Genomic DNA, 11726 nt, shown 5'->3' on the forward strand with positions numbered 1-11726 from the left:
TGTACCACTGCCCTTTCTGTGGAGAAAAGAAGACTGAATATTAGGAAGGCAAGACCACATCATCTTCTAAGGGCTCAGCTCCTGTTTGGCACTCATCTGAGGTTTTTGGAGAGAAGTACTTTTTAAAAACCAACTTTGGAAATGAAGAAGATGAACAACATTTTATGCTGGGCGATGGGAAGGGCTCAAGGAAGATGATGCTAGCTACCCAGTTTTTCATTTTACGAGATTTTTGGTCTATCCCTCAGATAACTCTGGAAAAAGACACAAGACCAAACAATGTTTTTTCTGTACTAATACCCAGTTGGGGCTGGGATGGAAAGGGGTGGAGGGGTTGAGATGCTGACACCTCTTCTCGCAGATCAAGTGGCCATTACCTCCGGTTTCTGTCTATCTGAGTAAGGAAACAAAACAGAGAAAAGGGGAAATATTATAATGACATCTAGTTCTTTTTTCCTTGCTTCATCTCCCTCTCCCACAAACCCTCATTCCCTCAACACTACTGCCCCCTGTTGATGCTTTTTAAAAATTACTGAATAAGGGCATTGGACACATGGAGAAGACAAAAACAAACTGGCAAAATGACCGTGTACACATTTTATCCTTTCCCTTTCCTCAAAGGTCCTGTCAGCCTATCGATGGAAAATATTTGATTGGGTCAACCAGAGCACTTGGTAGCTCTTTTGGTAAAGCAGAGGACTGTCCTTCCTTGGGAATTCTTAGGTTGCTGGGAATAATCCCAGGAGAGTTCTTGGGGATGGTGGTTAAGAGCATTGGCACTGGTGTCAAACCTGGCACTCCTTTAAATCCTGCTGTGACTGCCACTTAGTAGCTTTGTAAACCCTGATTTCTTTATCTGTAAAGTGAGGATAATAATACCTCATAGGGTTGGTGGAGGACAGATCCCGGTAAAGTGCACATAGCAAGACCTCAATTATGTCCATTAATTATCTGTGCATCAAGAATTCTTTATAAGGGTTCAGAAAACTGTACTTGAACAATTAAAATAAAAACCACAACAGTAAAAAAAAAATCTTTACATATCTACAATCTTAACCATTTGGTCAATTACCATCTGATGACCAATAATTCATGTTGCCTAAAAACCAACCAGTTGTTCAAGATATAACACAGGTGGAATCCATGGGCAACAATAATGTGAAGAAACCAATGAATATTATGAATCTGTAACAAAATATAGCAGTTCATGCAAGCACACTGGGTTTAGTGACAGGGTTTTGGCTATGGGGACTTTCTCAGATCCATCATCAAAGATCCTGGCTCATCACTAAACACTTACTGGTTGCATCTTTGTGAACACTGAAGAGAGGCTGTTCCAAATATCCTCCAGCCCGGTCCTGACCTGCCTCCAAAACAGGAGAGCCGGGCTGGGGCTGACTAAGTGCAGGGGGCTGGGTCTCAGTCGGGAGCTGAGGGGCTCTATGGTGGTGGTGGTGGTGGTGGTGGTGGTGGTGGTCGTCCCACTGCTGCAGCTGGCGTCAGAACAGGGGCTCGAGTCCAGCGGGCACTCCTCAAGACGCTGATCACAGCGACATTGCTGGTAGGTGCAAGGACGGTGCTCTGTACGGAGCTGGCTCAGTGCCCCTACTCGAAGGCGCCCTGAAAGGCCCTGCAGCCTCCCGGCGCGGGTCCGGCTCATGGTGCCCGACTTGCAGTGGCAGTGCCAGGGGCCCCAGGGCATCAGCACCAGCCTCAGGTCTTCGGGAGGAGGCATGACTGTGGTTGAGATCCGGGGTCTGAGGGTGGACCCTGCTGTGGACCACCGGGTCAGGCTGGTGTCCGAGAGGGGTGGGTGCTCGGGGTTCTCAGATCTCCAGGTGGAGGGCTGCAGGCTTGTGGTCAGCCTGTATTCCGGATCCTGGATATTCGCTGCAAACCTCGAGGTTAACTTCGTTGTAGTGCTGGATATCGTACTGGCGACCTCTAAGTCACTGTTATTCTTTTGGGCATTAATCATAACCCCTTCCTCCAAAGACCCATCCCCACCTCGCTCCCACGAACGCAACCTGCTGATGTCCGTGGACACCGTACTGGCCAAGAGCTCGGCAGCAGCGGGGCCGGCCAAGCGGTCAGCATTGGCCACGACGTCATCCTCATCATCCTCCATTATTACCTTCCTCTTCGGGGGAACGCCGGTGCGGGGGATGGTCCGGTATTTGCGGGTCATCGTGCCTCCCGAGCGGAAACTGACCGGCTGCGTCCCAGCTGAAGTCAGGTCTTGGGCCCCCGCCGCCGCTGGGGGCCCCAGACTCAGCAGCAGGGCCCAGAGCAGCGCGCCGGCGGCGGGGACCATGGGGCTGGACCGTGTGGGGCTCAAAGGGAGGCCAGTGACGGAGGCCGGGACTCCTACTTCCTCTGCCTTCCCCTCTCCGCCGGGCCACTGGGTCGTTAGAACGAGGGGCTCTGCTGCGCGCGCCACGCCCCTCCCCCAGGCCCTCGGCCCCGCAGCCCCGGCTCGGCCGAAAGTCCTTAAAACCCCTCCCGCAGGACGCCACTGGCAGGCGCCGGATTGTGATGTGAGGGGCTGGGGAAAGAGCAGTTCGCTTCCTTGGCACACAGCTTCAATCTCTCTTCGCAATTTATTAACCACTACACATCTGAATTGACTAAAGAAAGGGGTGTGTGTGTGTGTGTGTGTGTGAGAGAGAGAGAGAGAGAGAGAGAGAGAGAGAGAGAGAGAGAGAGAGAGAGAGAGAGAGAAACATCAATTCGTTGTTCCACTTATTTATGTTCCACTTATGTGTTCATTGGTTGCTTCTTGCATGTGCCCTGACAGGGGATGGAACCTGCAACCATGGCTCTAACCAACTGAGTCCCGGCCATGGCTAAGAAAGGTTCTGAAAACACTTCTTCCCAGGCTCACAGGCAGCAGACATGACTGATGACATGGGGATGACTGAGGAAGAGGGGTTTACAGGGGTCCTCCAAGATTCCTGAGCGGACTCCTGTCTGCTCCCAGCAGGCTGGCAGTGTTAAGCTGTGCCCTTCCCATAGCCCCTCGCCTTCACAGACTGCTAGGATACCCCAAGTGGAAAGGATCTCAGCCCCTTCCTTTAAAAGGGTGAAAATGACTCACTGAGATGAAGTTATCTGCCCAAGGTCCTACAGCTCAAGCAAGATTAAGACCCACAGCTTTGCACTTTCCCATACAAAATGCCACTACATGCTGAAATGAAAGTCTCCCAGCAGATCAAGTTCCAGACCTCAAAGCCCCGCTTTGAAGGCAAGGTTGAGGGAGGAATGACACCCCATCGGGCTGTGAAGATCCAGCGATGGGTTAAGGTGTAGGCAGATAAATATCTTTGCTTGGTACTAAGACCCTTTATTCCAGTCGGATGAGCCATGGAGATCCTGGTCCAGCCTAGAAGAGAGAAAAATAAGTGGGCCTGGGTTTCACTCAGTGGTTTGGAGAAAGAGGCCAGGTGAAGGTGGGAAGATTGGAAGGTGGGATGCTTGAGTTGGTCATCACTTAGGATCCTTTACTCCCTAGTGCCCCTCCCTCACTGGATAGTCTCTTCTTTTCACTGCCAACAACCATATTCCTTTCTAATTTCTAGGGAATCTCCTCGAAATTCTTTTTTAAAAAGGATTTTATTTTTATACAGAGGAAAATGAAGGGAGAAAGAGAGGAAGAGAAACACCAGTGTGTGGTTGCCTCTCACACAGGCCCCTACTGGGGACCTGGCCTGCATCCCACGCATATGTCCTGACTGGGAATCGAACCAGTGATCCTTTGGTTGGCAGGCAAGTGCTCAATCCACTGAGCTACACCAGCCAGAGGTGAATCTCCTCTAAATTCTGTGCTGTGGTTATTCCTTTATTCCTTGTTGCCTTAGCACTTCTATAGTTTTTCATTTGTTTTGATTGGATATATTAGTGTTCTTAATTTCTTCTCGAGGTATATGCAGTTTTCCCAGAGACCTTGAAACATCCGAGAACAGGTCCTCTGGCTTTTAGTTCCTTTGTAACTACCCCAAAGCATTAAGAAAATGGCTTTAGCCCTGGCTAGTGTGGCTCAGTGGATTGAGCACCAGCCTGTGAACCAAACAGTCACTGGTTCAATTCCCAGTCAGGGCACATGCCTGGGTTGCTGGTCAGGTCCCCAGTAGGGAACGCATAAGAGGCAACCACACATTGATCTTTCTTACCCCTTCTTTTTGCCTCCCTTCCCCTCTCTAAAAATAAATAAATAAAATCTTAGAAAGAAAGAAAGAAAGAAAATGGTTTTACATATCCCACCCCAAAACCTTTATCCTTAAGCTCAGGACTCACTCTCTGACAGCTTCAGGGATGTGGATCTGATCCAAGGAGATGAGTTGGGCCAGTTCTCCCAGGCTATTCAGAAAACGAACCTTTCTCGAGAACTTGGAACTGAAAAGAGGGGATAAACCACATGTGTTGTATACTGGGAAGAGGGCTCCTGGAGACCCTTACAGAGGGAAGGGTAACAAGTAGAGAAGGGTTAAAAGGCTAGAAAGAGTCAGGGTGGGGCAAGTTCTAACTCTTGATTTTGAAAATGGGAAAAAGTAGGGGGACCATTTGAGATCTTGTTTCATGGCTTATGTCATCAATTTGGCTCATATAAACTCCTTTTTTTTTTTTTTTTTAAGGAAGAAAAAGAAAATGGGAAGAAGGGGAAGGGAAAGCATCCTTGTCCCCAGAGCTAGGACCCACCTGATGAAGGGTCGAAGCAGCGCCAGGAATGCCTTCACGTACCACGTAGCATGGACAACCACCAGGGCGCGCAGGTTCTTCCTTAGCCTGAAGGAGAATCGGAGATCATTCTATTTCTTCTTCTACCTTCATGCCTGAAGGGCAGGTGGAGCTACATTCAGTACTTGAACTTCCTTCATTTCTCTAACATCTAGATTTTTCTGGCAACTGGGTCTGACCCCCATTCTTTTCATTGCACTCTCAGCTCCATCCATTTTTTTCACCTCTGGGTTCCTCCTTCTTAGGAAGTTCTCCTCTTAGAATCCCTCAGCCTGGTCTTCGCTACCCCATTTCCCCTCCTGTGCCCTTCCTTTGTATAAAGCCCTTTGGGTACACTTTTCCATCTCTGCACTTTTTCTTTATTTATTTATAAAACCCCAGGTGGAGGAAAACCAGTGAGGAGAAAATAAAGAAGGAGGAAGAAGAAAAAGAAAAACGAGCAAAGGGAAGATGGAGGAAAGGAAGGAACATTGGGGGGAGAAAATCTGTGGGTCAGGGATGAACACAAAGAAGACAATGGACTGAAGTGAAATAAATGACCGGACCGTGGGAAAAGGAAGGCGTGCCTTCTAGGTGCCAGGCAATGTGCCACTTTGGTTTACTTGATTTTCATAGATTCCCAGTGGCAAGGGTACTCCCACTGCCATTTTCTAGATAAGGAAACTGAATCCCAGAAAGGTTGAGTGACTTATCAAAAGTCACACAGCTGATAAAACAAAACAAAACAAAACAAAACAAAAATCACACAGCTGGTAAATGGCAAAGAGAACATTTCAAACTTGCTTTCTCTGACTCCAAGAGAGAACAGAAGACCTAGAAAAGGCTTAGAAAAGGTATAGAGGGACAAAAACAAGGAGGAACTAAGTGGAAGAAGAACGAATGTAAAGATGGAAAAGAAAGAGATAAGACAGACTCACGTTCTGAGACCCCCCTCGTCCTGAGGCTCACCGCCGATCCAGAGTCCGGTAACACTGGCGGATCCAGCTCAGAGGTGGAACTTGGGCTCTGCCTGTGGCTCCACTCAGATGAACAAGCAGATAATTTTCAGCTACCAGCAGCTCTAGAGTTCCCACCATATACCTGGGTGGGGGGGACAAAACGGTCAGGGAAGTGGGGGGTGTGGGGGGTGAGAGGGACATTACTGTAGACTCTACAATCAGCTACTGCTAAAGAGGGGGGTTCTTTTTTACTTCTCCCTCCCTAACATCCAACCTGGAGCCTCTCAGGCCTCCCATCTCACCTAAATAAGTGTTCCATGACATAGGTATAGTTGGGGATGCTGCTTCTGGGTAGATAACAGGAAGCAAAGAGGATGACAGCATTGAGGCCATCACCATGGTAACCTGGGAAGGACAATGGAAATTTTAGTCAACAAAGGTATACTGACAGACATGCTTAGGTTGAGGGTGTCTGGAAGTTACAGAAGGAGTGTGAGCTCAATAACTGAGTTTCCAGCTTAGGCATTTTATTCAGTGAGTCACAGTTCTTACACCTCCACTTATGCTAGCCATTACCTCCATGAGACAGGACTTTCTTATAGGGCTCAATGACCGTCATGTCCACTCGCAGCTCCCGCTGCCCTGTTCGGAACACCCTCCAGCGATGACCATTATCTCCAGCCACATCCCACGTACAACCCTGGCCCAGCCTTTCAGCTGCCTCACTGGCTCCTAGACCCTCTGCCTGGGGCAGCTCATCTAAAAGAGAGGGATGGGGAAGGATCAACAGAGCAGAATACACACTTTCAGTATCTCGTATCTTCCCCAGATTCCTAGAATCTATTACTCCAACCTCCCATTCCTCAATTTGTCCCCACAATCTTAGCCCTGGTTTGTTCAATACACCCAACCCCTTGCTGGTTTCTATTTCCTGCGACTCATTATCCTCACTTTCACTAGACAGTGGCCTTTATTTAACCTTGCACTATGGTAGGTTGATGGTCCTTGCAACTATCATTTTTTTTTTTCCAGATTCTTTCTTTCTATGATCGAGTGAGGTCATTTATTCCCATGTCTTCAGTTACCATCAATAAGGTGACGACTCCCAAATTTGCGTCTTTAACCTGGGCTTCTCTACCTAACTCCAGACCGATATTCCTAAATGCCCAGACTAGACATCTCTACTTTAGGTGTCTCTGTCATCTCCAAGCCACCAGATACAAAGTGCAACTCAAACTCATGCTCTTCCTCATCTCTCCCTTATTTCCTTTCTGGATGAATGGCCCCATCCATCCAGCTTCCTGAGAGAGAAAACTGTACGTCATCCAAGGCTCTTTCTTCTCTATCAGCCCTCAAGACAGCTGGACCCCAGATCCTCTTTCATCTACCTCCATTACACTCTTTCATCATTCTTTCCTCTTACTGTCTCAGTTCAGGTTCTTAGCAGTTGTCACCTGGCTTTAGCACGAGCCTCCTAACTGGTCTCCCCGCCTTTAGTTTGTTTCTCTCCATTCCACCCTCTACACCACAGCTAGAACAAACTTTCTGTTCTCCCCTACCTTTTTTACTCAAATGGCAATATGCTACACCCACTAACTCTGCATGGTGATAGAAAGAGCTACCTCAAAAAAAAGAAAGAAAGAAAAGAAAGCTTCCTCATCTTAAAAAATATTTGCCTAGCCCTGATTGGGGTGGCTCTGTGGATTGAGTGCCAACCTGCAAACCAAAGGGTTGCTGGTTCGATTCCCAGTCAGGGCACATGCCTGGCTTGCGGGCCAGGACCCCAGTAGGGGCGCACATTGATGTTTCTCTCCCTCTCTGTCTCCTTCCCTTACCCTCAATCTAAAAATAAATAAATAAATAGCTCTGGCTGGTGTGGCTCAGTAGATTGAGTGCAGACCTGCACACCACATGGTTACTGGTTCGGTTCCCAGTCAGGGCACATGCATGTGTTGCGGGCCAGGTCCATAGTGGGGGGGCGGGGGGCGGTGAGAGGCAACCACACACTGATGTTTTTCTCCCTCTCTTTCTCCTTACCTTCTCCTCTGTCTGGGAATAAATAGAATCTTTAAAAATATATTTGTCTAGAACTTAGTATTCCATTGTATGGATGCACCATAATAGTATTAATACCCTACTGAGAGACCCTTAGGTTGTTTTCAATCTTTTCAGAGCAATTAAATCTGGTCATTTCACTGTCTTCATTAAAAGCATTCAGTGACTCCCTATTGCCTAAGATAAAATCTAAACTCCTTAGCGTGGTAGCAAGGATCTCCATGATTTGACCTTGTCTACTTAACATAACACTCTTTCGTCATTCTTTCTTCACCTCCCAGCCCTTCATATCTGTGATACAATGATATAGTAATATATACATATTTTGTTTTGTCCCTAGCTCCTGATGCAAAAGGTGAAAAGAGTATCTTTTGCTATTCATAACAAGTCCCTTTCAAACAGAGAGGTTATGTTCATGAGTTGACTTTGGAAAGCTCCTCAGGATGAGTGGCTGGTTGCCAGGGGAACCATCCAGGTGGCTAGAGGGCTGGAACTCTAAGGGAGGGGAGAGAACCTAGAGGCTGTGGTAATTACTAAAGCCAGTGAGTTAATCAATCACGCCCACATAACAAAGCCTCCATAAAAACCCTGACAGAAGGGGTATGAAGAGCTTCTGGGCTGGTTAACACACGGAGGTGCTGGGAGAGTGGTGTGCCCGGACAGGGCATGGAGAGGGCTTCCCACATGCGTTGTCCCATGCATCTCTGCCTCCTGGCTGTTCCTGAGTCATATCCTCTTAATAAATTTGTAATTCAGTAAGTACATTGTTTTTCTGAATTCTAGTGAGCTATTCTAGCAAATTATCCAGCCTGAGAAGAGGGTAGTAGGTAGCCAGTTGATCTGAAGCACAGGTGACACACCTGGACATGAGACAGGTGTTCGATGTGGGGGGAGAGGTGGCAGTCTTGTGGGACTGAGCCCTTAACCTCTGGGGTCTGCACTAACTCCAGGTAGTTAGTGTCATAACTGAACTTAAGGACACCTAGTGGGTGTCTGGATAGTCTGAAAATTGGTCAATGTGGGGAAAATCCACACATTTGACATCGGAAGTGTGAATAGTTTTCCTTAGGATCTAGAGTCATACCCAACCCTTTGAGTCCCTCGACACGCCACAGCACTGCCCAAGTTGCTTCTCCAGCCAGGCTGCATCTCCAACTGCCTGGCAACCGCTCAGTCCCTTCCTCTGTGAAGGCTTCCCCAGCCTCGCCAGCAGAACCGACCTCTTCCTCTCTGCCTACTCGGTGCCCTGTGCACATGTAGATCATAGCTTCCATTGCATGTATTTGTATCTGTTCCTTACCAAACAGAGAATTTCCTGAGGGTGATAGGGATTATCTTATTCATCCTTACAACTCCAGTTCTAGCTCATTGATGGCATGCACCTGTCAGTCATTCAACAGCTTTCCTTAATTAACAAAGGACCTCACCCGTCCTCTACTGACTTCTTTCACATTGAATTCCTAGGTTCTGCCTTTCTATTCTGAAGAATTAATTTTGCTCACTCTGCCTCTCTGTCCCCACCTTATCAGTTCTAACTTCAGTCCCACTAAATCCATCCTGAGCTTTAACTTGGGCCTCTACTTCTTTCTGCTCATTCCTCATGCTTCCTTCCCACCTTCCCATTCAAATTCATGTCCACTGTCCAGCTGCTCAGAGCTTGAAGGTGTCTCTAATTCGTCTACTTCCAGGTCAGAGCTACCATCAGGAGAGGAAGGTGCTGAGTGGGTGGAAGAAGCTTCATTATCTCCAGGCCCCTTTGTCAAATTCAGTCGCAAATCTGTGGCAGAAAGACGCTTACGCATGGCGCGGTGGCCACATAGGGCTAAAGTGCTGGGGGTACCTGGGGTGGGGGGAGACGAGACAAAAAAGTGGACAGACATGTGTGTTGCTTAGAATTTCTGTGTACAGAGGTGATAATATGGGGTGAATTCTAAAAAAGAATTAACACGGGGGCATTTGAGAAAGGGGAAATAGCACTGCAAAAGGATGAGGATGGCATAAACCTCCACTGGGTTAGAATTAAGAACGTGAGGCCAGCCCTAGCCAGGTAGGCTCAGCTGGTTAGAGCATTGTCCCCAAACGCCAAGGTTGCGTGTTTGATCCCTGGTCCAGGCATATGCAAGAATCAACCAATGAATGGATGGAAAAGTGGACTAATAAACCAATGTTTCTCCCTCAGAATCACCCCCCCTGCCCTGCAAAAAAACCCTAAAAACAAAAAACCTTGAGGCCTAGGTTCTAATTTACCTACCTGCCTGTAAATCTCTTTTGGGATTGTCAGGATCTTCAGAAGAGTCAGCCTTCTCAGGAAGCAAACTGGAGGAAAAAAAGATGAAAAGGGGGAAGAAATATAGGCTAAAGGCATCAAGCCAGGTATCATCAACTCTTTCTTCCCACCACAATGTTATCACCTCTAGTTTTCTCCACCTCTTCACATTCTAACTTACATTCCGGTCCCCCGATCTGTGACCATCCCTTCCGTCTCCCAGCTTCCCTCTCATCCCCTCACCTAGGGAATTCTTCATCCTGCCACTCCTCCTTCAGCTCCAGTTCCTCAGGCCTCAGGGATGCTGCTAGTCCTGCTGCTTCTGCGTTCTCCATGACCCTAAGGTAGTCCCCCAACCCCCGGCAGAAAAGATTATCACGAGACAAACTAGGTAGTGTCTCGAGGGAACCAGATTGCAGGTAGGAGACACTGGAATGAAGAGCAGGAATTAAGGTGCAGAGAGCTGAGCAAGCCTTAATAAGAGCTCCTCTCCTAGACAGATGTTTCTACTATGCTAGCCGCTTGCTGGGAACAGATGACTCCTACTGCTGGGTTTAGGTTAGGGTTAGGGTTTGGGCAAAGGATAGAATGTAAAACTAATCATATTTACTCCTCTGGCAGTCGCTCCACCTACACAGTAGAGGTGATTAAGTAAAATCCACATTATAATTGGCTGGACGCCAACAGACCTGCTCATCTATCACTGGGCAAAGTTCAGGAAGATGGCACCTAGACGGGCCCGTCCTCCGCCGTGCTGGGGAGTGGTCAGGGGAAACCACGGTCTGGGTGGAGGGGTGGGGCAAGAAGGTAAAGAGGAAGATAGATTTGCTGAGGAGAACCTGGACCTAAACTTCTGGGTCTGCCTTCCTAATGGCCATTCTGGAGGGTGGGGGTTAGAAAACAGAGACCAGGCAGATTTATCCCAGTCAAAATATAGAAACTTCCTTAAAAAATAAAACAAAAACACTCACAATAGGGAATTACCCTGGACTCTGTCCTCAGTTCCATACCATACCAACATTTCCTACCTAAATAAAGCCACCTCATTCCTTCTCTGTAAATTAATTTTTACAGTTTTATTGCTTCTAGGAACCCGAGATAAGAACCAGTAAGAGCTGGGTGGTGGGGAAGTCCCAAGACTAGTCACTTTTTGTTTCTAATTGTCAGCCAAGATCTCACTTACCCAAGATCCAATGTCTTTCCTCCTGCCTCTTGCATAGTTCCCATCTTCAGAAACCTGTCCCCTTCCTTAAACTCCTGGAGAAGTCAGGAAGCTGATTACCCCAGCTCCTCAACACTCCGGAAACCTTTCTCTGCCTCAGCTGTTGTCGTCTTGCCTCTAAGAAGGAAGGTGTGGAAGGGAGGTAACCTCACCTTCAAACAGGTTTTGCCACCTCCTTTCCCAAAGAGCAGGTTTGCCCAAAAGAAGAACCATGCCTATGTGGGGGAGGGTTTTGGGGAGAGTACATTTTCTAAAATGGCTAGTCTTGGAGGGCTCTAGGAAGGCAATCTGCTCTTCTTTCCAGACTCCTCAGAATCTGGAAGCTGCTCTTAAAAAAAAAAAAAAAAAAAGGCAACGGTAAAAATCATTTTGGTTTAGGACTATCTTGGCCCTACTTTTTGAGAATAAGCAAAATCAGTGGCACAGAAGTGTGTTATAAAGATAGTTCTGGGAAAAGAAACAAATTAGAGAGGCTGAGGATGAGGGGAGATAAAAGACTGTTGCTCCTTAT

General features: G+C 47.6%; 2 protein-coding genes across 3 annotated transcripts; both read right to left on the minus strand.

Moving 5' to 3' along the window:
• Window positions 1–190: 190 nt before the first annotated feature.
• CUNH1orf56 (chromosome unknown C1orf56 homolog) lies at window positions 191–2458 on the minus strand. Its single transcript, XM_045816768.1, has 2 exons — window positions 1301–2458; window positions 191–394 (listed from the first exon to the last, which is right to left on the minus strand). Exons 1-2 carry the CDS (start codon window positions 2312–2314, stop codon window positions 374–376), a joined length of 1035 nt encoding a protein of 344 aa, XP_045672724.1. The 5' UTR covers window positions 2315–2458; the 3' UTR covers window positions 191–373.
• A 123-nt stretch (window positions 2459–2581) lies between these two features.
• On the minus strand, window positions 2582–11331 carry BNIPL (BCL2 interacting protein like). 2 transcript variants are annotated; one of them, XM_045816767.1, is made up of 10 exons: window positions 11177–11331; window positions 10237–10332; window positions 9979–10043; window positions 9427–9567; window positions 6249–6431; window positions 5975–6077; window positions 5683–5814; window positions 4696–4782; window positions 4294–4392; window positions 2582–3382 (listed from the first exon to the last, which is right to left on the minus strand). In XM_045816767.1, exons 1-10 carry the CDS (start codon window positions 11218–11220, stop codon window positions 3334–3336), a joined length of 999 nt encoding a protein of 332 aa, XP_045672723.1. In that variant the 5' UTR covers window positions 11221–11331; the 3' UTR covers window positions 2582–3333. The 2 variants fall into 2 exon arrangements, with proteins under 2 accessions (XP_045672723.1, XP_045672721.1); XM_045816765.1 differs by having other exon boundaries at window positions 9343–9567.
• Window positions 11332–11726: the final 395 nt, after the last annotated feature.

This window comes from Phyllostomus hastatus, unplaced genomic scaffold, assembly GCF_019186645.2.
Source record: "Phyllostomus hastatus isolate PE091 unplaced genomic scaffold, TTU_PhHast_1.1 phas_scaffold_216, whole genome shotgun sequence".
Taxonomy (NCBI): domain Eukaryota; kingdom Metazoa; phylum Chordata; class Mammalia; order Chiroptera; family Phyllostomidae; genus Phyllostomus; species Phyllostomus hastatus.